At 35.6% G+C, this 27,776-nt stretch overlaps 1 protein-coding gene across 35 annotated transcripts in view; it reads left to right on the top strand.

The window, feature by feature from the left end:
- RBFOX1 (RNA binding fox-1 homolog 1) overlaps positions 1-27,776 on the top strand; it is a 1,074,031-nt gene that overhangs the window by 842,563 nt on the left and 203,692 nt on the right. The window contains exon 1 of one of the 35 annotated variants that reach the window (XM_051631837.1): positions 7,033-7,059. The exons of the other annotated variants lie outside the window; for them this stretch is intronic. Coding sequence (XP_051487797.1) covers positions 7,045-7,059 — 15 coding nt within the window. The 5' untranslated portion in view covers positions 7,033-7,044. Of the gene's footprint in view, positions 1-7,032; positions 7,060-27,776 lie in introns of those variants that run through there. 35 annotated transcript variants of the gene reach the window in all.

The following is a 27,776-nucleotide window of genomic DNA, read 5'->3' as shown; positions in this document are numbered from 1 at the left end:
TCAAATCATGTTAAATGTACTTGCAAACTTAGTTTTCTTTTCTAATAAATAAACATACCCTCAAAAAAAAGATTCTTAGAATGACGGTATTGTTATTGCTTGTGAATTCTTAACACATTTTTAAATGAGAAAAATAAAACATATTTTCCTCTCCTTTCTTCCTCCTGGATGAAGCTGTAGGAGGAGAAAAATCACATGAAAGTACAAGTGATGCATCCATAGCATTATGCCTTATGTGTGCAGAGAGATGTTTTTCTGACTTGGCACAAAAGCTGTACTGGTGGCTTTGCAGCTGTCCTAGTTACACTGCCGTGAGTACCAAAGCAGGTACTGCAGTCCAGCAGCTGTGGACAGCATGGCCTACTTTGTGTCCACACTATCATGCTGTGTCTCCTGGCAGGTGAGATCAAAGAAAGGCCATATAGCATTAAGGGGCAATCCAGTTAAAAGCGACTTATGCTGCTCTTGGTTCGTATCCCAGTTTTGTCATTTGATTTCCACAGGGGAACCCTTATGTGTAGATGAGCAGTGAAGGCAGTAGGGTGTCACATGAAAAAGATCCATCTGCATTGTCCAGGGTATGGAACCATTGCCCTACTGTCAGGAAGTGTGCTACTGTACTGTCTTACGTGTTCTCAGAATAAACATGTAAAATGAAGTTCTGTTTATCATTAAAATTACCAAGTACAACATCAAAAAATATTTTGAAAATGATGGAAGAGTAGTATGTTTTCTAGAATCAAAAGTTAAATATTTCTACAATATCTTCATCTTTCATGGCTTTGAGTGTTTTAAGTGTATAAAATCTTTGCAGTTTCTCTGGGTACTTGGAAAGTTAAGTTTATGGTGGAATATTTAAAAATGCCAGTGCAGTATATGACATTTTAATGATGGATGCTAAATTATTTATTTCCTGGCTGATTTAGGTGGCTCAATTTCCATTTGGCAGAGAAAGAGGAGTTCGTATGCATTATTATGAAAATCACTGAAGTTGAGATCACTTCAGCTTTTCACTAAGCTACTGGAAAACTCCAAATAGAGAGACAGCTCTGTTTAATGCAAAACACACTACTTACATTTGAAGATGAAAAAATATTTGAGTTATTTTCTGAATATGCATAGTAGCTCTAAGAATTTGGAGGGTTTGAGCTTATGTTCATTGTTAAGGTTTAACTTAGCTGGTTGAAGCCTTTTTCTTCTGCTTTCATTTGCTTATTTATTTGTGTGGTTGTGAAGGGGAGTAGAAGAAAAGCAGGAAATAGCTGTTGATTAACTATTTTAATAAACTGGGAATTAACGTACTTATAAGTGCATCATTCTTAAGCTTAGATTGTTCTTCAGTTGTTTTGGTTATATCTGTGCATCTGGTTTTCCATAACTGGTTAACTAGTTTGTTTGACAACAGGAAAAGTGGTAATCTGGAGAGAGTTCTATTTATTTTAGAGCTAAGTGAGAGAATAGCCTAGAATATGCTGTGAAAAGTAGTGGTGCAGACTTGTTCACAGTTCCGTTTTTACCTGCCTGTAAACCTCTTGTTTTAGTGCTGTATTGGGAAGTGCCAGAAGTGGATATGTTCAGAATGCTTGTAGATGCTAGTGTGCTAGGCTACCTGCAAAATCACACTTGCTTTCTAGCAGCCCAGTTTTTGAAAATGTGGATATGTTCTGTTACCTTACATTCAAAAGGCTTTTTGTAATTTAGTAGGTTTTATTTGAATAATGCATTTGAAATAGAAATGATGAGAGGTTTTAATTCTTCCCTTGTTGCCTGAAGTGGTGTATAGTTGTTTTGCTTGTTTTTAGATTAGGATCTAGTGGAATGCAGTGAATAATTTCTGTTTACATTGGCTAAATTGCCTATTTGAAATGCAGTAACTAGATGATTTACTTGAGATGCAGATTTATTCTGGCTTGATTGTGTGCTTCTGTCTCTGCAAGCGATAAGGGTCTCCTGTTACTAGTACTGAACTTCCAGTGCTTTGTGAGTGGAGGACTAACGTGTTTTACTTCTGCAGTCACTTTTCATCTGAGTGTGTACTTTGTTTTTGAGAGAGTATATCTAAAATTTCTTCTCTCAGTCCAAGAGTTGTGGAGGTTTTTTTTCCTGCTATATCGAAAGTGCTTTTAATATGAGATATGAGGTGGTGGTGATTATGATGGATGGGGTCCATTTTGTTTTATTTACAAAACATTTTCATTATCAAAGTTTAAACCTCTGGAAATACAAGCTTAGGTTTTTTTGTGTTTGTGTTTTTTTGGTTATTGTCTGTTGTTTTTGTTTTGTGGTGGGTTTTTTTCCCTTCTGATAGTGGATAAAGCAATGTAGCGACATGCATTCTCTTTGAAACCTGTCATTTGCTCAAGAGGCAACAGATAGCTTGTGGAAGTATCTTGTTATTGCTATTACAAGTGTTTATTTTCTTTTAACCTGCCTTTGTTTCTTGATAATAAGTGCAGTTATTGTAAAATACCTGGTGAGTGAACCTGCAGCGGAAAGAGGGAAGGGCAATGACACAATGTCTTTCCCTTTGACCAAAAAGAATTTTTTAGTGAGAAGGATAGACTATCTAAATACTGTTAGTTCAACTAAGAATCAAGTGGTTACTCTCTTCTTCCATCTCCATAATTTTGTTTCACTAGTCTCTATTTCAGAAAATCAATGGGTAACATAATTTTAAAGAGTCAGACAATATTACATTACCTCTTACTCTGTCAGCTTGGTCAATGCTGTATTATAGCCAGAGCTTCTTTCTGAGCTCAGCAAAAATGCAGAAGGTTTCATCTGACAATAACATATTTTTTTTCCCTGTCCCACTTCTGCCTGTGATATCAGTATTAGTCAATTCTAGACATTATGATCTATAATTACAGTCACTAGCTTGTGTGTTGGGTAATGCATGATTATTTAATTTGGCTTCCCTAACTAGAAACCTGCAATCTGATAGGGCTATTTCCAATGTTCTGGAATTTCAGCTCATCATTTTTTTCCTGACTCACATGTAATTATCAGTAATAAGAATTCTGATGGTCAGATTGTGCCAGGAGATACAACTTGGAAGTTCTGTTTCTTTCAATAGAATGACACACAACTGATATCAAAATATGTATGTATATATAGAACAATGCTTTTTATGGAGTTGGCTTCAATATTTTACCTATTCACCCTCCGATAAGTTATCTTGTGTTACATGAGCTAAAGTTAGAAACTCCAATAAAATACATTTCTTGGTTTGTTTGGTCAGGTTTTTTGCTTGCTTTTTTAAACTGAGGCACGCAGGTAACTTTTCTCAGACCTGGTTTCAAAGAGGATGTTGTAAAAAAAAAAATAATAATAAAAAAATGAAACATCTATTTCAATAGACCAGGTTGTGGGGAAAATAAATGGTAAGGACATCATAATTTAAAGTACACATTTTTTTAAGCTGAAGTAATTTGGAATTGCATTTGAACTGCTCATTACTAGATGTGGCTGATAGAATTACACCTTCTAAGTAGTTGCCTGCTTGATATCACAGCTGTTTTATAAGCATGAGAAGGGTTTTCAGCTAATTTGGAAAATCTCGTTTTTTTTTAGTGTAGTAGCAGTACATTAGCACTGTAAATAGATATTAAGAATTTGATCCAGGTAAATTTTCTGTATTACAGTCTTCACTTGTGTTTTGTGAAATTCAGATTATTATGGATTAGGGTAAATTCTGACATCCTGGCTCTTTCTTTTCCTCTAGTGGCCAGAGATTCATGAGCTAGGTAGCTTAGAGTATGACTTAATTATCTGTAATTCTGATGGTTTTATTAAAGCAATAAATAATCTCTTAATTTTTCTCATTTTTTTTTTAGTAGCTTATCAAACTGAGTTTTATGATTTTATTTTGGGGCCTTTGAATTAAATAAAATAATGTGCATTTCAAGGACATGTTATTCAAACTTTATTGGAATGTATGACCTAAAGTAAAAGCAACGTATTTCTTATTAGGATAAAACTAAAAATACTCCTTATGCAGTGAACTGATCTGAACCGTGCTGGGTTTTGTTGTTTGGTTGTTTTTTTGTCTTTGTTTGGGATTTTTTAAACTCTGATACATTAAAAGTCTGGTGAAATTATCTTTACCCCAGTACTTATTTGTAGCACTAGAAACACACTTTGGTTATGTTTCTGGCCTTACTTTGCCATACTAATTCTTAAGGAGGAATCCCCTTCTGGATGCTAATTAGTACAATTTAAAAGTAGGTAGTTCGGTTATATATTGTTTATAAATCTCTATCATACCTTATTTTCTCTGCAAAATTTGAATATCTAGCAAGTACAGTAAAGCGCATCTCTAGCCATCTTAGACTTCTAACCTGCAAAACATGTAGCCCAGGTAAGAGTGGCTGCCAAACTGCATATACATCAATTTCTCTGAGCGTTACCAGCAACTCTGCAGATTTTCATCAGCTGTCTTAGTTTTTATTAAGTGGTGTGATATACAAGCCTGTATCAAACACTTTAAGAAGAAATCATGTTAACACCTGAGGAGGGAAAGAGAAAAAAGGGGAAAATCTTAGAATTACTTGAAATCAGAACCTGAATATAGATGAGAATTCCGAAGAGTTGTAAGAACAGGTTTAAAACAAAAACAAACTAACAACATACCCAAACCCCACCAACCTCCCCCCAAAAAACCCCAACTATACAGTTGGTCAAAAGCAAGAAAGATGACATTTAGTTGAGAAAGAAAGTGATTAGAAGAGAGGGAAAACAGGTATTCCTGTGTCTGTGAACTATCTTGTAGATATTAATACAGAATTAATAACTCTTTCTGCCCCCCCCCCCTTCCCCCACCCCAGCCTCTGTGTGATTCTGACTTTTAGTGAATTAGTAAACCTGAGGAGTCCTTCCTTACTCCCTAGAGAGAACTTTTCTCTGTAAGTGAGGCTCAGGTGATGAGGCTCACCTGGATATTGAACTGAGTTAAAATGAGCTCTACTTCAGTCGTTTGAAAGGAACTTTGAAGGCATCTACCCCGTATGCAAAATGGTTCTTGATTCTCTTAAGTGTTGGATATATATTTTAGGGGTACAGGGTTTTCTTCTATTTTTAGAGACTGGCTTCAGTGCTTGACCAACTTCTTAGTGTTTTCTTTTGTTTCTCTGATGCATTAGATCTTCTCTTTGCAAAAAGCGGTTAGAGACAAAAATGTAGTGCTTTGAAACATACAGAAAAGCCTGTTTTTATGAAATAAGGTTACATTTGCTAGATTCTCTTAGACTTGGAATTGTTCTGAAAAAGCTGAATATATATATATACACACATTTAAGAAACTTTGGAAGGACAGAAAGAAAAGTAAGCCTCTACAACTGTATTTGAGTGCCCTGATAGAATAAAAATACTTTAACTTCAGGTGTATTTAAAAAAACCCAACAGAACAATAAACCAACTACCCTGGACCATACTCAGTATCTTAAATAATGTATATTTTGTTATATGTGTGTAATAACTAATTAGTAATAAGTCCGTTTTAAGTTTGCATTACCTGGAAACCATCCTAGATTGTAAAGCTGACTGTCCAGGTACAGACTGCAGAGCATACTTTCATTATTTGATCTCCACTGCAACAAATGTTACTTTTGGAAGTGCAGCAATCTTTTCTGCCTTGTCCTGAGACAGAACACGGAGAAGGAGCAATGTAGCATGTTCTGTTGTGACAAGTCATGCAAGAGTCTGTTCTGAGGTGAACATGCAAAAGACAGCACAGGCTTTCCTTTAATTAAGGGAAATTAAGTGTTATTGGATCATCCCCCCCTTTTTGAATCACATAAAAAAATTACATTCTGATTTTTCTTTTTAAGCTTTGTGTCTAGACACAAAGCTGTACCCTTCTTCTTATTAACTTTTTGGTCTTATAATATGTAAAATCAGAATAAAGCAAATACTTTTTACTACCTAGATACAATGAACAGGATCTAGCAGATATATCTAGTTAGATTCAGTAACAGAAGAGGATTTAAGGCTAATTGAGACACAGCAGCTAGGGTGAGGCCCAGTTCCCCTTAAAATATCAGCTAGTCTTTCAGAAATTGTTCTCCTTACTTGATTTTCCCCTATCAAATCACTTCTTAAGTTTGCCATTCATTTTTTTAAGAAGTCTGTAGTTGCAGAAGTGGCTCTGTGTAGTTCCATACTTGTTTATTTATTCAGAGTTTAAATACAAAATGAAGGAAAGGATTGTGTGTGAGCATTTACTCTTACAGATTACCCAAAATTGTTGGTGATTCAGAGAAATTTCTCAAAACTATCAACGTGTAAGAGAAGAAATATATGCATTGGTTTCATTATAGCATTGGTCATTGTGTACAGGGAAACTGTCTTCACTGGCTCCAGTGCTGACTTATTTTGTAGACATAAGTTGATAAAACACAGTTGAGCCCTTTGAACACTGCTGTTAGAGCAAATTAAATAAATCCAGGATCTCAGAGTACCATTTTTAACTGATCTGCTGAATTGACTGAAGTGAGTACACAGTCTTTTTACAGCAGAAATGGATGTTTTTATTTTTATGCCTTCCTCCATGAAGGAACAGTCAAAATCAGGCATAGGGAGATGTAACAGATGTTCATACACATTTCCCATCTGAAAATGCTTTCCACTGGCCAAGACGATTGTTAGGCACAATTAAGCCCAGTATATACATCCTGTACTGTAAGCCAAGTCTGCTGAATATGTTCCCAACAGGGAAGCACGAATTTGGAAAGAAGGCAGTTTATATGAACTTTCATCTGCAGTAGATTTTTGAGAGGCACCGTGTGAAAAGCCTAAGGAGACCTGACTGACAGCTCTGAGTCTGTGCCCCAGTGCACTGTGCTGTAAACTATATCTTTAAGAGAAGCTTTCAGTCCATGAGAAAATTTCATATGCATTTCAGGGATGCTGACACTTGAGATCTGATTTCTGAGTGGCATTTGGTATTGTGTTGCCAACTGACTTTAAAAGCTTGTGATATTATGCCTTGTAATGTTCCACATTCAATCTAATTGTCACTGTAATCAGCTCTGATGGCAGCTCTTCATGATGACTACAGGGGTATATTTTCCTCTTTTTTACATGTTATGTCTGAAATGTGAGTTACTTTTTGATTTCAGAGACAAACGGGTGGTGAAGGGTGGAAGGCACTGTAGACCTGCAGTCTTTTAAAATCACATATGACATGTTTATGGAGAGAGTGGAATTTGTGATTTCCAGTGATATGATAGCATCTACTGTTGAAAAAGATGCTGAGAACCAAATCCTCTTGCATTTTGTGATCTCTGTTGTAAGTGAACACATTGTAGTTTGCCATTCCAGAACAGCATGCCTTCCTGATATCTCAGAAAACTGCAGTGATTGACTATTTTGACTATTTTGGTTGTATCAGAATATCATACAGGTGCTGTGAAAGTGTGTTGACCTAAAAATGTCAGTGGGTATTTCACTTTTTTTTTGGGTGTCGGGGAAATGCAGGACAGGCACTGCTTTTCTGTTGTGTAATGCCCGTCTTTTAATAACACAAAAAGCTCTGTTCCAGGTCTGTAAAAAGAATCTGTAAGTTGCAGGACAGTCAGTAAGTCTTTTCACTGAAATACGCAACAAAACTGTGTTATTCCAGTCTTATCTGTGTAGTAAGACACAAATCTGCAAATATGGGTTTTTTATTTTTGTCTTGCCTTATTCTTTGTAAAATGTCTTTGTTCAGCTCCTCTTCAGAGGAAGCACAGTTTAGTATCTTATGCCATCTTTGCTCATGGCAGAACTGGGAAGAAAGTTGGCCTGTAGTCTCATGTGCAGATTATAATAGTATGGTTATTTTAATTTCATAAAAGCAAAAAAGTGAGACTTCTCTGGTTTTCTGAAAAATGTGATTTGTTCCTATGAGAATGTCTTAAGTGTCTTAAGTATCTCTTTGTTAGTTCTCTGGAACTGGTTGACTTCTGAGGAGTATCTAGAACATTAGTGAGCATCATACGGCCTTTACATGTGCCTAAAAATGTTTCTGTGCATGTTAACTCGTGCAGTGGCTAGGTGTTTATTTCTGGTACTTGTCCACAAGAAGCATTGTCTTGCTTTTTATATGCTGTTGTGTGGTCAACTTGAGGCCAGTATACTCCTGGTGAAAGGTTTCTGGCTGCAAATATATCTTTTGCATTATTATTTGTTGACTCTTACAGACCTGCACAAAACAATTTTTTAATAAAAGCCTTCCCCTAGAACGATAACAGCAAAATGCTGTGAAAGGTCTTTTTAGTCTCTTGGCTCCAATAAGAAAGGGGAGATTGAGAAGGGAAGAGGTAGTCCAGTGATTCTTGGTGAGTCTGATTTAGCACGGGAGAGTTTATTTTAAAATATTAATAATTGTGTAGTATTGTGCTCCTGGATAGGAAGGATGGCATTTTCTCCTTTACATTTTAAGTTTATGTTGCTTGAATTCACTGTAGAGATTTCCACCCCTTGGATTCAGGAAGTTAAGATCAAGTACCTGAAATACATAAAAGAAGTTCTGGGTTAGAGCAAGACTATGTTGTTATTTCAGCCTGTATTTCATAGTTTTATTGTTTTGTTTTGTTTCGTTTCTGAGCACTGCTACTTTTATGACACAGCAAATAATCAGCCCATTGCTTCATTTTCTTAATACCATTCTGTAAGTAGTTTTTTACAGTTTTTACCCCATATTTCTAGCTTTCTGTGTTCTCTATGCATGTTATTTCTCACATTGTTGCTTTAGTAAGGTTTTCTTTTTTGTCTAACTTGGCACACTTAGCTGTTATTAGAATGGCATAACTTGTTTGTATATTTCATTATGAAAATTATCTTCTGAGCAGTCTTTGGTTTCATTGCAAAAAAAAATATGATATGGTTTCACAGTATAAAAATAGACTGTGAGTTGGGAATCAGACACCTTCAGAAACAGACCCAAGATATATTTTTAGGGAACACTTTATAGTGGCAAGTAATTCTTGAGAACGATGCCTGTTAGCTCTTGAGGTGACTCTCAAATGTACTGTATAAAATTATGCCCATTTTACTGCTAGCTCCATAACCTAATGATTCAAGCTAAAGAATTTGTTTGTTTGTGGGTGAACTATCTACTGATGCACTTGCTAGTATTTCACACCCAGAATCCTAGGGGTTGGAAGGGACCTCGAAAGATCATCTAGTCCAACCCCCCTGCCAGAGCAGGGTCACCCAGAGCACATCACACAGGAACGTGTCCAGGCGGGTTTTGAATGTCTACAGCGAAGGAGACTCCACAACCTCTCTGGGCCGCCTGTTCCAGGGCTCTGTCATTCTCACAGCAAATAAATTTTTTCTGATGTTTACAAATTTGCTACATTTGCTACTTTGTTCATCTGTATGCATCTATAACTCTGTGTAAGCAGTGCATTTCCTTGGAGGGAAGGATAAATGTTATAAATAAAATTTAAAGATTTCCTTGGTTTTGTGGGGGATTTTTGTTAAGTAGTAATTAAGTTTCAAGAATAATATGAAGTAAGTAGTGTTAATAACACTCCATACCTTTTTGGAAAAAAAGCAGTGTACAGACTTTGTGACTTTAATGGTTAGCTTTTGTTTTCCAACAGGGCAGAAGACTTCAAATATATATTACCTACTGCAGAAACAGAAAAATCAAATTGAACATATAATGCTTCTTTTTCTCTCTGTCTCAGGACAGAACATTTTTGTTAAAAATTGATTCTATGCTCTTTGACAAAAAACATTTCTCTAATGTAACAAAAACCTTTTTCTTTGTTGTCATCCTTTTTTTATTATTATTATTTTTTTAATCAGAGAATGAATGTATGCATTTATATATAGAAGTTTTCTTGCTGTGAAGAGGGATTTCCAATTCACAGATTCAAAGATGCTCAAGCCAGGAAGGCTCATTATGATAATTTAGCCTGTCCTGTTGAATATACATGCTATGGAATCTCTCTCAGACTGGCTTAAAGCAGACCTTTTGGAAGATATTTAATCTTGTTTTAAACATCCAAGTAGTTTTGATTCCATCAGTTTCACTGATACCCTACTGAATTATTTGAATGTTAATTGCCCTTGCAGTTAGGACATTGTGAAGCTCTATTTCTCTTTATTTCTGCTTCTAGCTACTGGTTCCTGCTGGGTTGGGTTTTTTTTGTGCAAGACTGAAAATGCAAAATACCCACAAACAAATTGAGGAAGCTCTTGAAATGTACCACCTCCTAGAAGAGTTGCAGACATGGAAAAAAATAGGGAAGGAAGGCACCTTGTGGGGTCATGTAATCTACTTTTCTGCCTGAAGGCAAGATCAGGGTTGCCTGTGTCGTTCCTGACAGATGTTTGCCAAGTGTGCTCTTAAGATTTTGAAAGACAGGGACTTTCTAACCTCTCTTGGCATTTTACACTTGCACTAGAGGTGTGTGTTTTTTCCTCCCCTGTCTCACTGAAAATCTTTCATTTTGTAACTTAACCTCCCACTGTTCTTTTAGGCAGAGTGGGTATAGAAAAATGCATTCTTTCCATTCTTTTCATAGGGCCCCATTATCTGCTTAAAGACAGTGGTGTCAGCCTCAGCCTTATCTACTTGTAGTGCAATCCTCATTCTCTCAGTCTTTCCTTCTGGAGTTTTTCTTAGACTCCTAAGGCTAAATTGCAGTTGCACAACCTTATGAATAAGATTTTTAGAATTATCTAGGTATCCTTTTTTTTTTTGAGAGGAACATAATATAATACATGAAGCATAACTTTCCTTTAGATACCTGAAATAGAAATAGGAGATAATATAATTTTGCTAGTTGATACAGATTTACAGTGTGGAGGAGAGATGAGAGTTAAGACTAAGTCATGAGAGACAGAGCACAGTGAAGGATGAGTTTATTTTGCTGTTATTAAAAATTTAATTTCAGGATGATCCCTCTGAGATTTAACACGTTATTTTAAGAAAAGCTTTCTAGAGCAGCAGTAAATGAGACATCTTACAGTAGGTTCAAACGCTTCATAAATGTTTGGTTTCTTTTAAACATCCCATTTATTGAGTATACAGTGCTGAAAGAAACAGCAAGCATGTTGCCTATGTGTTTGCAAAGACTGAAGTTGGTACTCTATTTAAATAATCAGCACTCTGCAGCCTTGTCTGCTGGTTTTGGCTGTCAGGTTTTGTAAAGTGGGAGGGAAAATGTTCAAAGCACAGGTTTGGTCTTCCCCAATTTTTCTGTATCTCTTCTTCATCAGCTATCAACAGAGGCTTAATTTTGAGGTGCTGCTGGATTTGTGGCAGTATCAGTTCTGTGCATAGCTTTGTCAAAGCAAGTAGTCTGTGCCTCTGAATGTCCAAAGAACAGGAGCACCACATCCCTTCATCTGGATAAGTTGATTTACATTAGTGTCACAATGCCCCAGTCCCCATTACAACAGAAATGTGTGAAGAAATCACACTTACTGCATGGTATTTACATCAACATAGGGCATTTAATTCCTGTGGTGCACCGGGGTGGCTTTTGTACCAATGCGACATGAGACCACTTTTTATTACACCCAGCGTTTGAGTGGACACCATTATGGAAATCACAGCAGAAAAGCCACAGACTATTTAGGTAGAGGAAAACATGGTCTTCTCTTAATGAAAACTGAAACCTCAACAAGTGGGTAATGGTAATGGTATGTGTGTAAATAGGAGATAATCCTTGTCATGTGGACCAAGCCATGACTGACAGACTGGAAGATCCTTTCAGTTTGCTTAATAATGTTTTATATCTTGTTTCATGTATGTATCTAAGGATGCACGCCTATTGAATTCTATGAGAAAGATTTCTGTCTGGAGCATATGAAGAGAGGTGAGTTTCTCTCGTAGCCTAACATGGATTTTAATTTCATGGAACTTGTCCCAGCTGGTTTAATCTTTCCAGGGACAGATTCTTAGGTAATTGCATACATATAAAATAAAACACCTCAGCAGTGGTGTTCTTTGGGAGACTTGTGCAAAGGACTTGAGTATAGTTTTCAATTCTGTGGACTTCCTGGAATGCAGCACTATTTTTTAAGGCTATATCTGGATAATTAGTTATTTTGTATGAACGTTTCTCTGAAAAGTAAATATCACCAGGAACCAGAAAAACAGATGAAATGCTTGTAAAATAGTAAATACTTAATACTTAAAGATTGTACTGAAATTTCTCAGTAAGGTAGAGTTTACAGTGTTTGTTGTTTTGTTTGTTTTTGTGGGTTTTTTTTGTGTGTGGTTTTTATTTTTTTTTTGTTAGCAAATATTTAGTAAGTGTTTAAAAGTTACCCATTCTCTTTATTTCAGTTGGTGTAGGCATACTCTGTTTTTTCACTTGCCGTGTTTATTATTGCCAGGATGTGCTTAAATCATGCTCTATGTTCAGTGAAGCTTTGCTGAAGAGTGTCAGTCAATAGTTGCAAAGCTGTCAAGCACTTTTCCCTAAGTTGAATTTACACAGGCATCTCAAGAAGAAATTAATGAAGTTTTCTTTCACTGCACATGTGTAGCCATTTTTTATAAACTTTTAGTGATCTAAAATACTTCCTGTGCAATTGCATTTTTTCTGGATTACAAAATAGATAAAAGCTTCTCCAGCCTTTGCAGAATGAGGGGAATTGCAGTTTACAATTTATGCTGTGGCAACCATTCTCTTTGGGTTGGTGACATGTGAATTTACTTGCTTATTTATTATACCAGTGATAGATTCTTCTCACTTCTACTGAAATTTGACAAGCTGCGCAATGCTAAACCCTGCTAACATGGTGCAAAGACCCAATTACAGAAACTACAAAGGCATGCAAGAGTAAGCAAAGAAAAAAAACATATAAAAGGATTAATGATCAAAAATAGAACCATTCCAGTGCAACTGCATTAGGAGACATCAGGCAAGAAAACATGAAAGAATTAGAGTATGAAGAACAAAGCTTTATAAAGCTTCTGGAAACTGACAAACATATTTAAAAAATCATTTCTGTTAACTCTTTTTTTGGAATGAAAATATTTTATTGGAAAAGTAAATATTTTTCAGTCAATGATCTAAACACTTGAGTTGTATTCCTCATGAATTTTGTTTATGGGGTTTGAATTTTATCTGCGAAGTAGTGGTAGGTAGCTTTAGAAAGGAATTAAAAAAGTAAACTATCTTTAATTTTAAAATAAAATGCTGTCTAAGACTTGTGTAGAATTGCAGGCTGCATTTACCCTAATGCATGCTTACTTGTGTTAAACATGCCAACCCTTTTGTTCCTTCTGTGCCTTTAAACACTGCCTTTTCAGCTAATCCGGATGTCCTGATGCAGTAGAGGTGGTGTGGCACTGTATCTACAGCACTGACACATTGGTGGTGCAATCAGGAATGAAAATGGCCTTTGACCCTTATTTTTCTTCATACAAGTAGCTATTGCATGGAATTCATTTTCTTTGCATGGGGCACTGGAAGAATGGGATAAAGCCTTCCAGGAGTTAGACTTAATGCATTGCCATTCCCCCATGTTCCTTGGAAGAGCTAGACAGAGTACAGAGCTCTGTGGTATTGCTGAAAGGTTTTCACTGTTTCCCATGAACAGGATTTCTGCTGAAGCTGAGAGAGCCAGTTTAGATACTACAATGGATCGCAATCACAGTAGCTCCTGAATATCTTTTAACAACTAATTGACAGTTGTAAGAGGACTTTGTTTAGATAAAAACCTTTAAAATACTCCAGAACCCTTGGGTAAATCAATTCTTGTTCCTTGTAGCAGTTAATCTGAGCTTGTTATTCAGGTTTTCCTTTTCATCTCCTGGACCTGCTAAGGGTTTCATTTTGCAAAAGGATGAGAATTGTCTTTTTTTTTTTTTTTTTTTTTTTTTTGATACATTTTTTTATAGAAACATTGACTACTGGTGGAGGTGCTGTGTAGACAGTCACTGCCTCTTCTCTGGGGTTGTTCTCCATGTAGCTGTTGCAGTATGGCTGAAGCCTGGGAGGGATACAAAGCAGGACAGATGGTTTCCCACAGACTTCCCCTCTAGCTCTTTCATCTTTCATCTAACTATTAATTCATCTGTTTGGATGGATATATTCACGCATGGAACCAAGATGAATAATAATGAGATTTTTAATAACTCCCTACATTTGCATTCCTTGTAATTCTTTACATGGTTCTAGCTGATTAAAATGAATCATTTACATAATTAACATATGGTTATAGTGTTGGCTTTAATATGCTGATTATCTCAGTACTTTTGTCTAGAGTCAATTGGATTCAAACTGTAACAATTGTTTGAAGTGAGAATACTTTATTCCTGTGAGGGTTGGTGAATATTTGCCATGGGGCCTGACTAGAAATAGCACAACTGTCCAAGAAATTATTTAATGTAAAGCATGTATTAGGAAAAAAAATAATAAAAAAATAATCTTTTATGTGTTTAGGTCAGGCTTTACAAATGGTTCTGTGGTTAGGGATACTTCTGCCTTTAGTTCCTTACTGAGACACAAATGAAGTACCAGGCCTAGGACTAAGAATGAATCAAGATAAAAAACTCCAGGTCTAATTGTTTCTTAATTTGTAAAAACTCGTTTGTTTCTTTTCTTTAAATCAGGTTCAGAAATACATTAAAATACGTTAAATACGCTTAAAAAGTATATTAATGTAGAATTATGATTATTTTTTTATTACACAAAATTTGTTTCACTATTTTTATTTTCACTGGATTTACCCTCCTCTTAAGATTAACAGATGATTAGTTTTTGTTATTTTTCTTGCTTCCTCCTAGCATGGATGTGTAGCAAGTAACACTAAAACAATCATGTTATAAGTACTGGTGGAATATTTTTTCCAGTCTCGCTATTGCTCTTGATGGTGTGCTTAGCTTCCTAATGCAGAGGCTGCTTAATACAGAAAAGAATTGTCAGTTTTTGTGGTTAGGTAACTAACACTTGTGTCAATGAATGTTTTTTGAATGTTCATGAATATTTGAAGCAAATTTCTGTTAATTGCACTACTGTTGTCCACAATTAGTCTGTGGAAGACATGATTAATTGTAAGGAGCCCTGACATTTATGCATAAAAGGCTTGAGGTCAAACAGAAATGGAGAAAAATGGTTGCTCCAGCATTGGCAGATGGAATGCTAATGCATTTTGACTCATACTGAGAATAATGATCTTTCTACATCAATAGCCAATAATTGTTTTAGAACTGTGCAATATTCTTCTCTTTTGCTTTTCTTTCTCTGTTTAACTTTCTTCCCTCCCACCCCAGGATGCCACAGTCACTAGTTATTTTTACAGTGTAATCTTTAATTGGCTTGAATGCTACTTGGTCAAATGCTTTACTGGAAACCTCTTGCTAGCTGGGAAAGGCTTATATTGATTTGCTTCTCTGAGCAAAAGTGTAATGGAAGCATATTCTGATGATAATTGTGCATGCATCTTGAAGGAAGTCTCTTGAATCTGTGTTGGTATATATCCTACCAATAAATGAACTTCCCATGTTCCTAAGAGGCTTTAACACTTCATCAAGCTTATAGAATGCTATACAGCAGATGGAATATATTTTAATTTCTATCTTAATAAGAAATAGACAGTGTTCATAGTGTCATTGCCAGCTTATGAGCGTGATCCATGACTGTTTGGGTCCTTTTCCACCACAGCACCATGTGACACGTGGATGGCACACTGCAGTGCTCCTAATGGGTGGAGCTGTAGGGATTCAGCATTCTTCATGGGTTGCTGGTCCAAAGCCCTAGAACTTAGGACACCCCGATGGATCTGGCTGTGTACACCTGGTGTGCAACAATCAAAGTTAAATGTATGCGTGCCTGGAGCAGAGGCAGTCTTCTAACTCTTTAGTGTTTGTGAGATGACTGATCAGTTTCCTGTGTTAAAATGGACATTCATCTATCTAATTCTTTATAAGCTATTAATGGACTAATTAGTCCACTGAAATTCTGCTGATTCAGATCCTGAGTGAATGTAGTTCTTGTTTTAAAGGCTGAACAGGTAAGACTCTGCCATAAATTATCTATATTAAAAAAAACAAGCAACCCAAAAAAACCCCAACAAACTCTCTTAAGAAAGCAGAATTCCCCACCTTAATTTCTTTTATTTCTTGCATTTGAACAAGTTTCTGGTTGTCATGCTTTTACTGATGTAGCACCCATGGAAAAGAGGCTAAGCCTTTCCAGTACCCTTCGTAAGTTTTTATTTGTTTATGTAAAAGGTGATTCTGAGATACAGAATTTTATACTGCTTAGTAGTTCCCATTTGAAGTGTGAGATAGTGACATTTTTTTATCTGCTCTCAAACAATTTTTTTTCTATGTGAAACCACCACAAAATATTTCCAAAAAATTATTTTTCTATTTTTAGCTCTATGCAATGGAACAAGTTTGTCTGTTTACACGTTTTGATACCCATTTCCGCTTGCTTTTCAGCATGTCTTCAAAAGTTAGAGGATGAAAAATGGGAGCCTGGAAATATACTATGATATTCAATTAATATTTCTAGGACATCAGTTTAGCATTAACTACCAGTTCTCCAATAAAGGCAAATCTTGCAAAACAGATTTTCAAACTGTGGTCCAGACGACGGTGTTAAGTGTTCCATGGAATCGTGATGACTTTCTAAAGCTTTTGGTTAAAAATTGGGTGTTGATCATTTATGGTGGCCTCTAAGAAATGTTAAGGGTTTATAATGGTCTTTGCTAAATCTGAGACACCGTGTTCTGTGGAAGTTACACAACAGGTAATATTTCTTATGTAGTAGTTTAACCTGCTGAATTTTTCCTGTAACATACATGTATCAGACCAAAACTTTGGTAGTAAATGTTTACACACAATAGGACCTTATATAATTCTTGCATAATTGCTTAAATATTTTTTAACAAATTAAAATATATTTTTCTTCATAAAAAGGCAACCTGTTCCCAGTTTTACTCTATATTTTAGGAACTACAAAAAATAACCTAAATTAGATAAATCAGTTATATATGTAACCCAAAGGATACATTTATCTAAAAATATTAAGTTAAATACTGTGTTCTTTCATTGAGTACTTTTTCAACTCCTTGGTTACATTGCCTCACTTTCAGGTATAACATTACTTCAAAGCAGAATATGTGGTACTAATCTCCAGCTCTCCTGTAATAAATGCTGGACTGTGGACAGGAGGTGGTCAAAAGAGAGTGCCTGGGCAAACCTTAATCTTTAATAAGGTGCAGAACTAGTCTATAACTGTCAAGGAATGACAGAAGAGCAGTGCTTTCAGCTAGTCTGCTCAGAATAGAAAATGGGGTACTCTGACAGGCAAGAAAGGCTACTTTATCCTTTATTGGGTTTGGGGCTATTATTGTGCCTATGTTATTTAGTTATTTGACATTTGTGAGTTGTTGGGGCAAAAGGAAGTCCAGTTATTAATGTGCAAACAAAATTTAAAATGGATTTTATGCTGAACTTACATTGACAGCTATTACTTGTACACTTGGAAACAAGGCCATACCTGATGCTTAATGGATGCTTTTTGTAATTTAGAAATGTAAGGCATTTTTAATATTAAAACACAAGGCAGCTATTGGAGATAAAGAGAAAAACAAGCAAACATTCAATATTTTCCAGCTTCAGCTGGATGAAAAAAAAAGTACAAGTGTGTCTTAATTCTTTGACCTACTACTTGACTTCTAGAATTCGTGATAATAGCTTTTTCTGTGCAGTTTGAAGTGTTTTCCCAAGCTTCAGCTAGAAATGTGACACTCTTCTGTGACTGTATTGCCAGCTGTTGTCGTGTGCCACCAGCACTGGTCTGGGAGTATGCAAAGGGCTCGTGGGGAATGCTTTTATCAGGCTTGTGACAGATTCAACCTTTGCTGCTTAAGTTATGTGATTTGGATGCCCTCTCTGGTTCAGAGCTTCTTTGTCCATGAAGCTGTGTGTGCTGCCATCTTTTTGCAACGGTTTTTTAACAGACTGAACATTTTCAAAACTTGAAGAGTCTTGGTAAAATATTCTTCTCCATTGTTTCACAATGCAGTCATCAAGGTGCTTACATACAAATATGTGGCATTTAATTGAAAGGAATATCTCAGGCTTCATAAGATCTTTGGAAGATTTAAGTTTGGTTTTGGATAGAGTAGTGATTATATGCTTATTTAGAATTTTTTTTTGTCTGAAGGTTCAGACATTTTGAATTTACAAAGATGAACACGGCCTTGCATATTAGTAAGTTTAAGCAAAATATTTTTTTAGAGACATAAGAATATACGTTCTTCATATATAACAAATGTGAGAAAGGTATACTAACAGATAATATGCTGCCAAATTTCAGTTTCAGACTTCTCCAAAATCTTGCAAAACAAAAACATTTGCTTATTTGTTAATATATTTTGTGTTCTCAGGTATGTATGCAAGATAATTCCACAGAGATAAAAGTTGTTTAACCTTAAAATAGTGTTGCTTTAGCTGTTTTCAATTTGTCTTTCTAAAGATATAATTTAGATAAAATAATAACTGTCAGTGGTGGTGATTTGTGATGTTTTGGTGGTGTGACCTTTCATTCTGTAGCACTTTTAAATCTCTAGAAAGACTTGCTAAAATGTGGGATTTTCCATTGCAGGGGGAAACCAATGGAAAATCACTGGTTTCCTCTAGATTGGTTATTTGTATGTTGTTTTTTTTCTGCCAAATATACATTTTGACTGATTTTTCTTAAATTTTCTCTTGGTATACTTTCAGCTGTGTGTATGCATAGTCACAAGCAAGCAAAATGCCAAAATAAAGCTTGCCCAAAACTGCAAACAGTTTTACTTCTGTCGAACGCCTTAATCCTTTGTATTTCTTTTACATTAGTCACGCTCAGAACGTGTAGCTATCTTGGATTTTTTTAAAAAGCAGATCCTAGTAGGAAACTAGTTGCTGGTTTCTTGTCTTTGCAGTCATGCTCAGGTTTGCAGCCTGCCAGCCTGCCTAACTTTCCAGGAAAATCCCTACAGAAAAGCACAGTGTCTCAAAAGTGACAGATATCCAGAGCCTGGATGTCTGTGGTCTGGCTCTTATTGCAAACTTGTACAAATGTGTAGGACACATTTTACTGCTTTTAAATTCACAATCATTATTCTGCAGGAATGAGTAGCAAGAACTTATGAAATTAAAGCAATATGCAATAATTCTACCAAAAAGTGAGTCATAAGAACTGTTCAGAAGAGACGTTTCTTTGTTCTAGGAAAAAAAATTCACCGTTACCATTGATTCAAAAGTAGCATAGATGCTCAATTTTTCTTTACTGGAAAATACTGCACCACAAGCAAAAGGATATATGCAACTTCTTCACTTCTGCATCATCTTAAGCTTTAGCTTTTCTTTTCTTGTAGTCTTAAATCAAAATTACAGTTCAAGTTTTAAAAGAAAAGGCAGATACTAAATAAATATTTTCAAGCAAGAAGTTTTTTAGGAAACTTCCAGATGACTTTGCTGACTTGTTTGTGTATATTGGCTGTGTTGCTGGGTTTTGTCTTGAAAGTGGAAATATTTGAGTTTTGTGAGAAAAGTAACTTGCAAATGTGATACTTTTACTCTCTAAAGAGTTATTTTGAACTTGCTGTTGTGTTTAGAGTTATATCAAGTGTATATAGTATAGAGTGGACTTTTCATCTACTCTCATCATCACATGATTCAGTTAGGGTAACAGCAATTTAAGTATGGCTCTGTGACATCCCAAACAGATGGGCATGGGCAGACAGCCAAGAATACATGTTAAGGGTAGAAGACTTTTTAGCAGCCTTGTTTCAAAGTGAGAGTATCTTGGCCTCCATGTAGTGTGACTGTACATACCTGATCCATTTTTCCCTTGCTTGCAGCATTATAAAGGCAATGATTTGTCTTAGAAAAGCCTGGGATAGCCCTCAGATAAAACTTCAAGGATCTCTTAGCTTTTCTTGTAAGTCCAGTCCCAAAGAAGTTCTAGCAAAAAAAGCCAAACAAAACACCAAATAACAAAAATGTGTCTAAAATATTACTATACTACCTGTATTTGTTGTGTAGAGTCAAATAACAGTGCAGTTCCTTTTTTTCCCTTGGTCTTATGCTCATGTACGAGAGTCTGACTCATCCTCGGCCCTATTGACTTGAAAACTGGGTAGACATGAGAGTAGAGTCATGGGATTGATGACTGTACAGTGGAGAGCATGAGCTGTGCCTGAAGAAAAGTTTTTAAAGTAACTGTATTTCTTGTTTTTAAATACACAACTTGCATTACCCAGAGAACTGCACGTTTTCTTTGAGTCTATTCCTCTATGACTTGGTATCTCTTCTCGTGTCTTTTAATATAGTAAAACTTAAGACCAGAAAAGAAAATAGTATTCCAGTGTTCTGGTTATTTATTTAAGAGCTTTGGTGATACTGCAGCATGTCTTAGATTATACTGAACTTCACTGTACAATTCAGTTCACAGAAAATTGGATTATTTGAGTAATTCTGTTTTAACGGTTATTACAGCACACAAAAAAACCCACAGCAGTTCTCAGCACAAGAAAGATATAGACCTGTTGGACAGGGTCCAGAGAAGGGCCACCAAGATGATCAAAGGCCTGGAGCACCTCTGCTGTGAAGACAGGCTGAGAGAGTTGGGGCTGTTCAGCTTAGGGAAGAGAAGGCTCCAGGGAGACCTTAGACCACCTTCTAGTGCCTGAAGGGGCTCCAGGAAAGCTGGGGAGGGGCTTTTCATCAGAAAAGATAGTGATAGGACAAGGGGTAATGGTTTTCAACTGAGAGAGGGGAGATTTAGGTTAGATATTAGGAAGAAATTCTTCACTACAAGGGTGGTGAGGAACTGGAATGAGTTGCCCAGGGAGGTTGTTGATGCCCCATCCCTGGAAGTTTTTAAGGCCAGGTTGGACGAGGTTTTGTCCAACCTGATCTAGTGGTTGGGTTCCCTGCTCATGGTAGAGGGGTTGGAACTTGATGATTTTTAAGGTTCCTTCCAACCTTAATGATTCTATGATTCTAAAAGAGCTGAATCAGTTTCTTTCATAAACTTAAAAGAAAGAGTATGAATACAGAATGAATTCCAGATAAAAGATGTGATTTAAGAGTAGCTCAACTTTTTTTCTGTAAAAGACATAGGGTAGAAGTCCAGAAGAGGCTACTGTAATCATCAGGTTTGACCTTCAACCTGTAATACTGCTATGGAGTCCATCTGATTTGTTCCAGCAGCCACAGTGTATTATATATTTACCTTTTTTATCAGCTGGAGGCTAGAAATGAGGTAATGATCTAATGCTTTGTGTCTGCATTGTGTGCATATTTACAGACAAAGAATGCACACTTCACTGAAATTTGGTGTAGTTGTATTATTATTATATTTGTTACAATATAATAGATGTAAATAAATTTGTTTAACTGAAAAAAAAAGATAGGAACATTTTTTCATTCTATGTGATTACTTTTAAAGCTTTAGTAAATTGAAGAAATTATTGTTTTATTGGTGTTGTATCAGCATCCACTTTCATATGTGTTCATGTAATGGGATGTTTGTGGTTTAATATGTACCAGTTTGGGTCCTTCAAGCCAGAAAGTACATCATTGTCACTAATGAAGGTGTCATAAAGGAGTGTGACACTGAAACTACTGTTTCACTGTATTGAATAGAGTCCATGCAGGACCATCATAGTTAGCTCAGGTAGTATTTTGTCTGTGATTTGCTGCCAGGATTTGTGGTTCGAAGTGGATACCCTTCCTTCCTCCACCAGACAAAACAAAAAGAAAAAAAAAGGCAAAACTAATATTGTAGTTTACTTGGTCTTTGTGTGCATGAGCAGATTTCCTCCGGTTGAGTTCTGCTATAATTACACGATCTTCTTGTTATAGGATTATATTACAGGGGACAATGCTGCATTTGTTACTAAGTCAAAAGGCTATTCGTCCTGCAGGAAACTTGTCAGGTTTCTGTAATGCACTGATACACTCAACTAATTCCCTCAAGGTGAACTCATTTTCTTCATGCCTTGCAGTCTTAAATGTTTGGTTTGATTTCCTGAGGATTAAATGTTTATGTTGACAAGCTACCTAAGATATAAAGTAGATTATTTGGTTTAAGAAGCAGAATGTATTATTATTGCTGGGGGAAGCATACTTGATCTCCAACAGGTGGTTGAAAGACCTGGGAGTGGAAGTGGAACTAACCTTGTAAGACTTTTCCTGCAAATTGTTGTTTGCTTGGAGTTTTTTGTTTGTTTGGGGGTTTTTGCATTCAAAAAAGTCTTTAGAGTAGTTATCAGATGAATATTTATACAGTCGAGCCTCTTGATTTTTTTTGGTAAAGATTCATTCTTTCCTGTCTTTGTCACTATCTTGTTCCATTCTCCTATTAAGTTTTGCTGTGAGAGGAATTTTTGTCTTGTGTTCCCTTCTGGCACAATGCAGAAGTGAGCTGGTTCTGGCAACAAAAAACATGCAAACCCAGTGGGGTCTTGGGGACAGAGATGTGAGAATGCCACTTGACTGCTGGAGCTTTAAATGGATGGTGGTGGTCAGCAGTCAGAGAGGGGAATGGAGCAGTATTGGTGACTGCAGTGCTGGTGCTGTACTTGCTCTGGAACCATTCCCAGCCAGGCTTATTTTTTCACACTTTTAAAGGACAGAAAGTGAGCCTCTCCAGAGGCCACTTTTTCTGGCCCTCTCTAGGTCATTATGTTCTGACTGTTACACTGCATCCTTATTCTTGTGCAGCTCCATGAGGAAAAGGAAGTATTTCTTTTTTCTTTTTTTTTTTTTTCCCCTCCCCTCTCTCTCTTACAGATAACAATAAAGCTTTGTAGCTGTAGTGCTCCTAGCAGCACCTGGGGATTAGTGTTATCTCTAGAATTGTAATGTATGGACCAAGATTGCATCACACCCTCTCTAACAGGTAACTGTAAAGGAAGTTCTACCATCCTGTGTACTTCCTGGATTTCAGCATTTTTATTAGTAATATCCAAAGCCCACTGCTTAGTCCTTTGAAGGGGAAGGAATGAGATGAGATGAATGAGTGCCTATAAGAACATATGTATACAAAACCAGAAATATCAGTTTACTCTTCAGTTTAGTGGAGAGTTTGATGTAAACCGTGTAGTAAACCGTCAATTACAATACTTAGAAATGAGGCAAAAAGCTTTTCTTGTGCTCACAGCTCGTGTTTAAGAGTCTTTTAGCTTCATACTATTTAGTTAATATATTTGACCTAATGACCACATGTGGCAATTTTATGAATTATGTATCAGTCTCTTGACTACCACTGTGTTTTGGTTTTATTAAATCATCTCTGATTTTATTATCTTCATTCTATTGTGCAGCAAGTTCATTTCTTTTGAATTTATTGTTTGGACTTTACAATTAAAAGATGCAAATTAAATTCTATAGTTCCCCTCCTGTCAGCATTATGGTATCAATGAGTAATGTACTAATTTTTAGAATTCCTAATACTACTATAATGTAGCTTTCTTATAATCTAAGAGCTGAAAATCAATGTAATACTTTGCATTATCAGTTTGTGAGCCTTATATTTTCTGTTCAGTAGCAGCATCTTTCCAGACTCAATAGCATCAGCAACAGTATTGCAAGAAGTTTTTTTATGTATTTCAACAATTAGTAACATGTTTTTCTAAGATGTGTAAATCACAATGGTGCTCACTTTCCTAGTAGGGATCTGACAACTCACTTAATGTAATAACTTAATGATATTTTTTTAAAAAAAGCTTAAGTTTGACACCTCTGCCATTCTGAAGCAAGTATGGGTTTTAGTTTTCAAAATTACCTGGGAAGTGGATGCCTGAGGTTAGTGAGATACATGTAGGAAATACTGACAAATACACGAAGAGTGAAGACTTTTTATGACTTCTTTGCTTCTTGTGCCCCTCAGAGCTCAGCTGTTTATGTTATTGTTCAGTCCAAACCATCAACATGAATACTGCAACTGGACCCTTTATTTTTGTATTCTCGTAATTACTGTTAATTTCTAGCTAAAGTACTATGTGTAAATCTGTATGGCTAGAAGTGGAAGAGCTCATCTTTTTTTATTTTGTGATTGACTTGCTGTATTTCAGTTTAGGAGCTGTTTTAAGCTTGTGTACAGAGTCATCCAGACTCTGAAATCCAGAATGTTAAATAGCTCCCACACATGCAACAATACTGTTCCAAAAAAAGCAAAATTAAATGATAGATGACATGTGTTACTATACTAATGCCTGAGGCTTTTCAGTATGCCAAAGCATAGGGTTTCTCCTTTCTGAGTGTTTGTTTAAGATAAAATTAAATTGGGTCCATTCATAACTTCTTTATTGTATTAGCTGGAAAATCTATCTAATTGCTTTGCAAGACTTTCAGTTTTCTGTATTGCTTCTCCTCTCATTCAGCACAATTGCATTTTTTTCTTTTTTTTTTTTTCTTTGTGCAGTTGTTGCAGAGGGTTAATTTTTTGGGCTTTTAGATTCTAGTTTAAATACATTTATGGTGCTTGGTTGAACTAATATCCTCAGCCTCAACAGAGAAAATTCAAATTTACCCGGTTCTTAAAGAAATTGATAAAACACATGCTTTCTATTCCATACAGCTGTCTTATGAAATGTACAATTACCATTAAGTAGTTTTCTGACTGTGAAACTACTTACTCTAGAAAAGGATACTTAATTGTTATTTTTGTTATTTTTATGGGAATAAAATTAGATCCTTACCTTACGATGGTTATGTTTATGATTCAACAGTAAATATAATTGAGGAATGAATTCCTCTTCTTAATTTTGAGTCAGTCGAGTGAAAGGCTTGATTTAGGACAAGTACAGGATTTTCTGAGTAATGAAGTAGTTGCTGAATAAAGAGACAAAATTTATTACACACTCTTAAATTACACAGGGATAAACGATGCATGGACTTCTGCAATTTCAGTGGTTGTAATTTCATTTGAATCTGTGGAGTTGCACCAGTGTAAATTAAATGCATGTATTCAAGATTACATTTCTGAATATTTAAGGTTTTCCTATTTACTTCTAATTTATCATGGATGTACCACTGGATGAAGAAGATAAGTTTTGTGCTCCATGTATTACTGTCGGTTATGCAGGCTAAAATATTACAATTCCTTCTTCAAAGAAAACAATATATTTGAATGAGAACTAATTACCTCTTTTTTTATTCCAAATGACAAAAGCTAATATATCACACTTAGCCACCATAAGAACTCCATTTCAGTAAACTAATTAAACTAATCCTATCTCTACTCATTATTCTCAGATCTGTTAAATATTTTAACAGCATAGATTTATTTCATTACATAAATTATATCATACTTAAAGAAAACAGTTTTCATAATAGTATATTTGCATTACGAGGAGTTTATTTTGTGTTTTCAAATTTAGACTTCAAGTTTTAGTTGAAATAACAGTATTTGTCTTATTTAGGGTGGTAATTCTTCTTAATTATTACTAATTATCTAGAATGATGTATGGCTTTAATTAAATGTAAGTGCTTGGCATTCATGTTAACATATATTAAACAGTGACAGTTTTCCTGTCTATAAATGATACAATGTTAGAAACTTGTTGGATTTCCTACAGTTTGCAACTTGTAGTTTCAGAACACAATGGCTGTTTAATTTACCAGTTGTGGGGGAAAAAGTTGCTTTTTAATTGTTAATAATTGTAAAATTAAAATATCTTGTGTTACTGGGCATTTCTTAAGCTACGTAATTAAAAAGAAAATGTGTACATCACTTTTTCTATTTAAATTATAGAAGCAGAATATGTTGAATGCTAAGAATTTAATGGCAGTGTTCCTGAGAAGCTGTAAGGAATAATGCATAAGTACCACTTCAGACTAAATTGCTTTCTACTTATAGACATGTAATGCAATTAAATCAAGAAGCTCTAAGCCTCCCAAATCTCCTAAGTTTAGTGTAGGTATTTGTACTTACGATTTCTGCTGCAGAGCTTTCCGAAACGATAAAGACAGTACATGTAATAATTAATCAAAATGCATTTACAGTATGTGATTCATATGAGATGTATAGAGGACTCATAATTTTATTGACTTTGATAAACACTTATATCACAAAACTAACAGTTTCTAATTTTAGTGCCAATTTTCATACTGATATCTGGACTTTGATTTCTGTTACTGTTACTAGCTTATAAGAGTGCTGACACTAGGTGAATTATGAGATTTTTTAGAAAATTCACAGAGAAAGGGAATTACCTGTAGTTGGCTCTAGCTGAGGATCCTGCATGATTTCTTAAAGAATGAAAGACAAACAACCAACAGATAATTCATAAATGGTTTTATCCTAAGGGCTGTGTGTGATGGTCCCTCAGCTCAACACTGTCATAAAAGTTAGCTAACTACTATGCTTGCCAATTCCAATCTGCCAGCTTGAGTTAATAGAACAGTAATTCATCTTCCAGGTATCAAGCAACCATCAATATACAGTTTTCAGTGGGCCTTTACACTGATTTGCACCTTAGTTGCTTCTTGAAAGCAACAAGAATTAGTTTCATGTTTTGCTCATTGATAATCAAAACCTTTCATTCATGCACTAAGTGTACATATATATATACTGTTTTGGTCAGCTCAGTTTTCGAGTATTTGTCTCTAATTTTTGACAAAAGGCCGTGATAGTTTTATTTCTGTAACTTGTGCTGTTCTTTTTCTGATGTATTCCAAAAAATCAGTGTGCAGCTTTTTCTAAACTTTCTAAACTTTCTAAACTCCTTTTATTAGTCTAATTTAAAAAGATTTTATCTAAAAACAAGTTTGAGATGTGTCAACAGAGGTTAGCATAATGATGTCATCTGGTCATATTTATATTTAAAATGTTAAATATATTGCAAATGTGTTTTTGAATGCCACAAATTTTTAGTAAGGAAAAAGGGAAATGAACCACATGACAATTTCTTTTATCATTCTCCAATGTGTCTCTCTCCTTAGCATTTTGGAGAATGTCAAACAAAAATTTTTAAGAGCAAAGGCAACTGCTTTAAATGCCAGTTCTTAATGACTTTGTTCAAAATACTGTATCACAGAATCACATAATGGTCAGGGTTGGAGAGGACCTCTGGAGATCATCTAGTCCAACCCCCCTGCTAGAGCAGGATCCTCTAGAGCCAATTACACAGGAACATGTCCAGGCTGTATGAACCATTCTCTCTTGGAAACTAGAATAAATGGTTAACTTTTCTTGTGAAGAATATCTAGGTTTTGATAGTATTAAAAAAAAAAAAATAGTTAATAGAAGATGATAAATAATCCAAAAACAATCAGCAAATGTTATGCGTAATATTTTTACTGAATTTCCTAAGCTAATAATGCATTGCAGTGGGAAATGCCTGTGAAAACTTCTGGTTGTGCTTGCCACGTGTTGTGGAGTTTATGTCCCATTCATGAAAACTGCTGAGCAATGCTGTGAGTAGAGTTGAGGCTCCTTCTGTTGAAATCACACACAGAACTGGTAAAAGATGAGGCTGTAGAGGTTGGAGTGAAAAACGTAGACTTGGAGCTGGTGGGTGCTCAGATGTTCAATGAAAAATATAGTTTCCATGACAGGCTTGAATCTCAGTTTTGGTGTATTTAGAGTACTCTGGCTAAAGGGACTAGCAAGTAAGACTTAAAAACAAACAACCAAACTGAAACCAAAAGAAACTCCAAAAAACCCACCAAAAGCCATGAATGGCATATGGTGTATGATACATAAGGGGTTGGGTGCATATCAGCCTTGTCATCATGAAGTAACACAAGATTTAAGCAGAGAGAAAGAGACTTTCTGCTGTGAAATATTTGCTATTTGTCTGCAGAGTAT

This window comes from Apus apus, chromosome 14 (assembly GCF_020740795.1).
Source record: "Apus apus isolate bApuApu2 chromosome 14, bApuApu2.pri.cur, whole genome shotgun sequence".
NCBI lineage: Eukaryota > Metazoa > Chordata > Aves > Apodiformes > Apodidae > Apus > Apus apus.
Note: the sequence above shows the minus strand (reverse complement) of the source record. Positions and strands in the feature narration are given on the sequence as shown.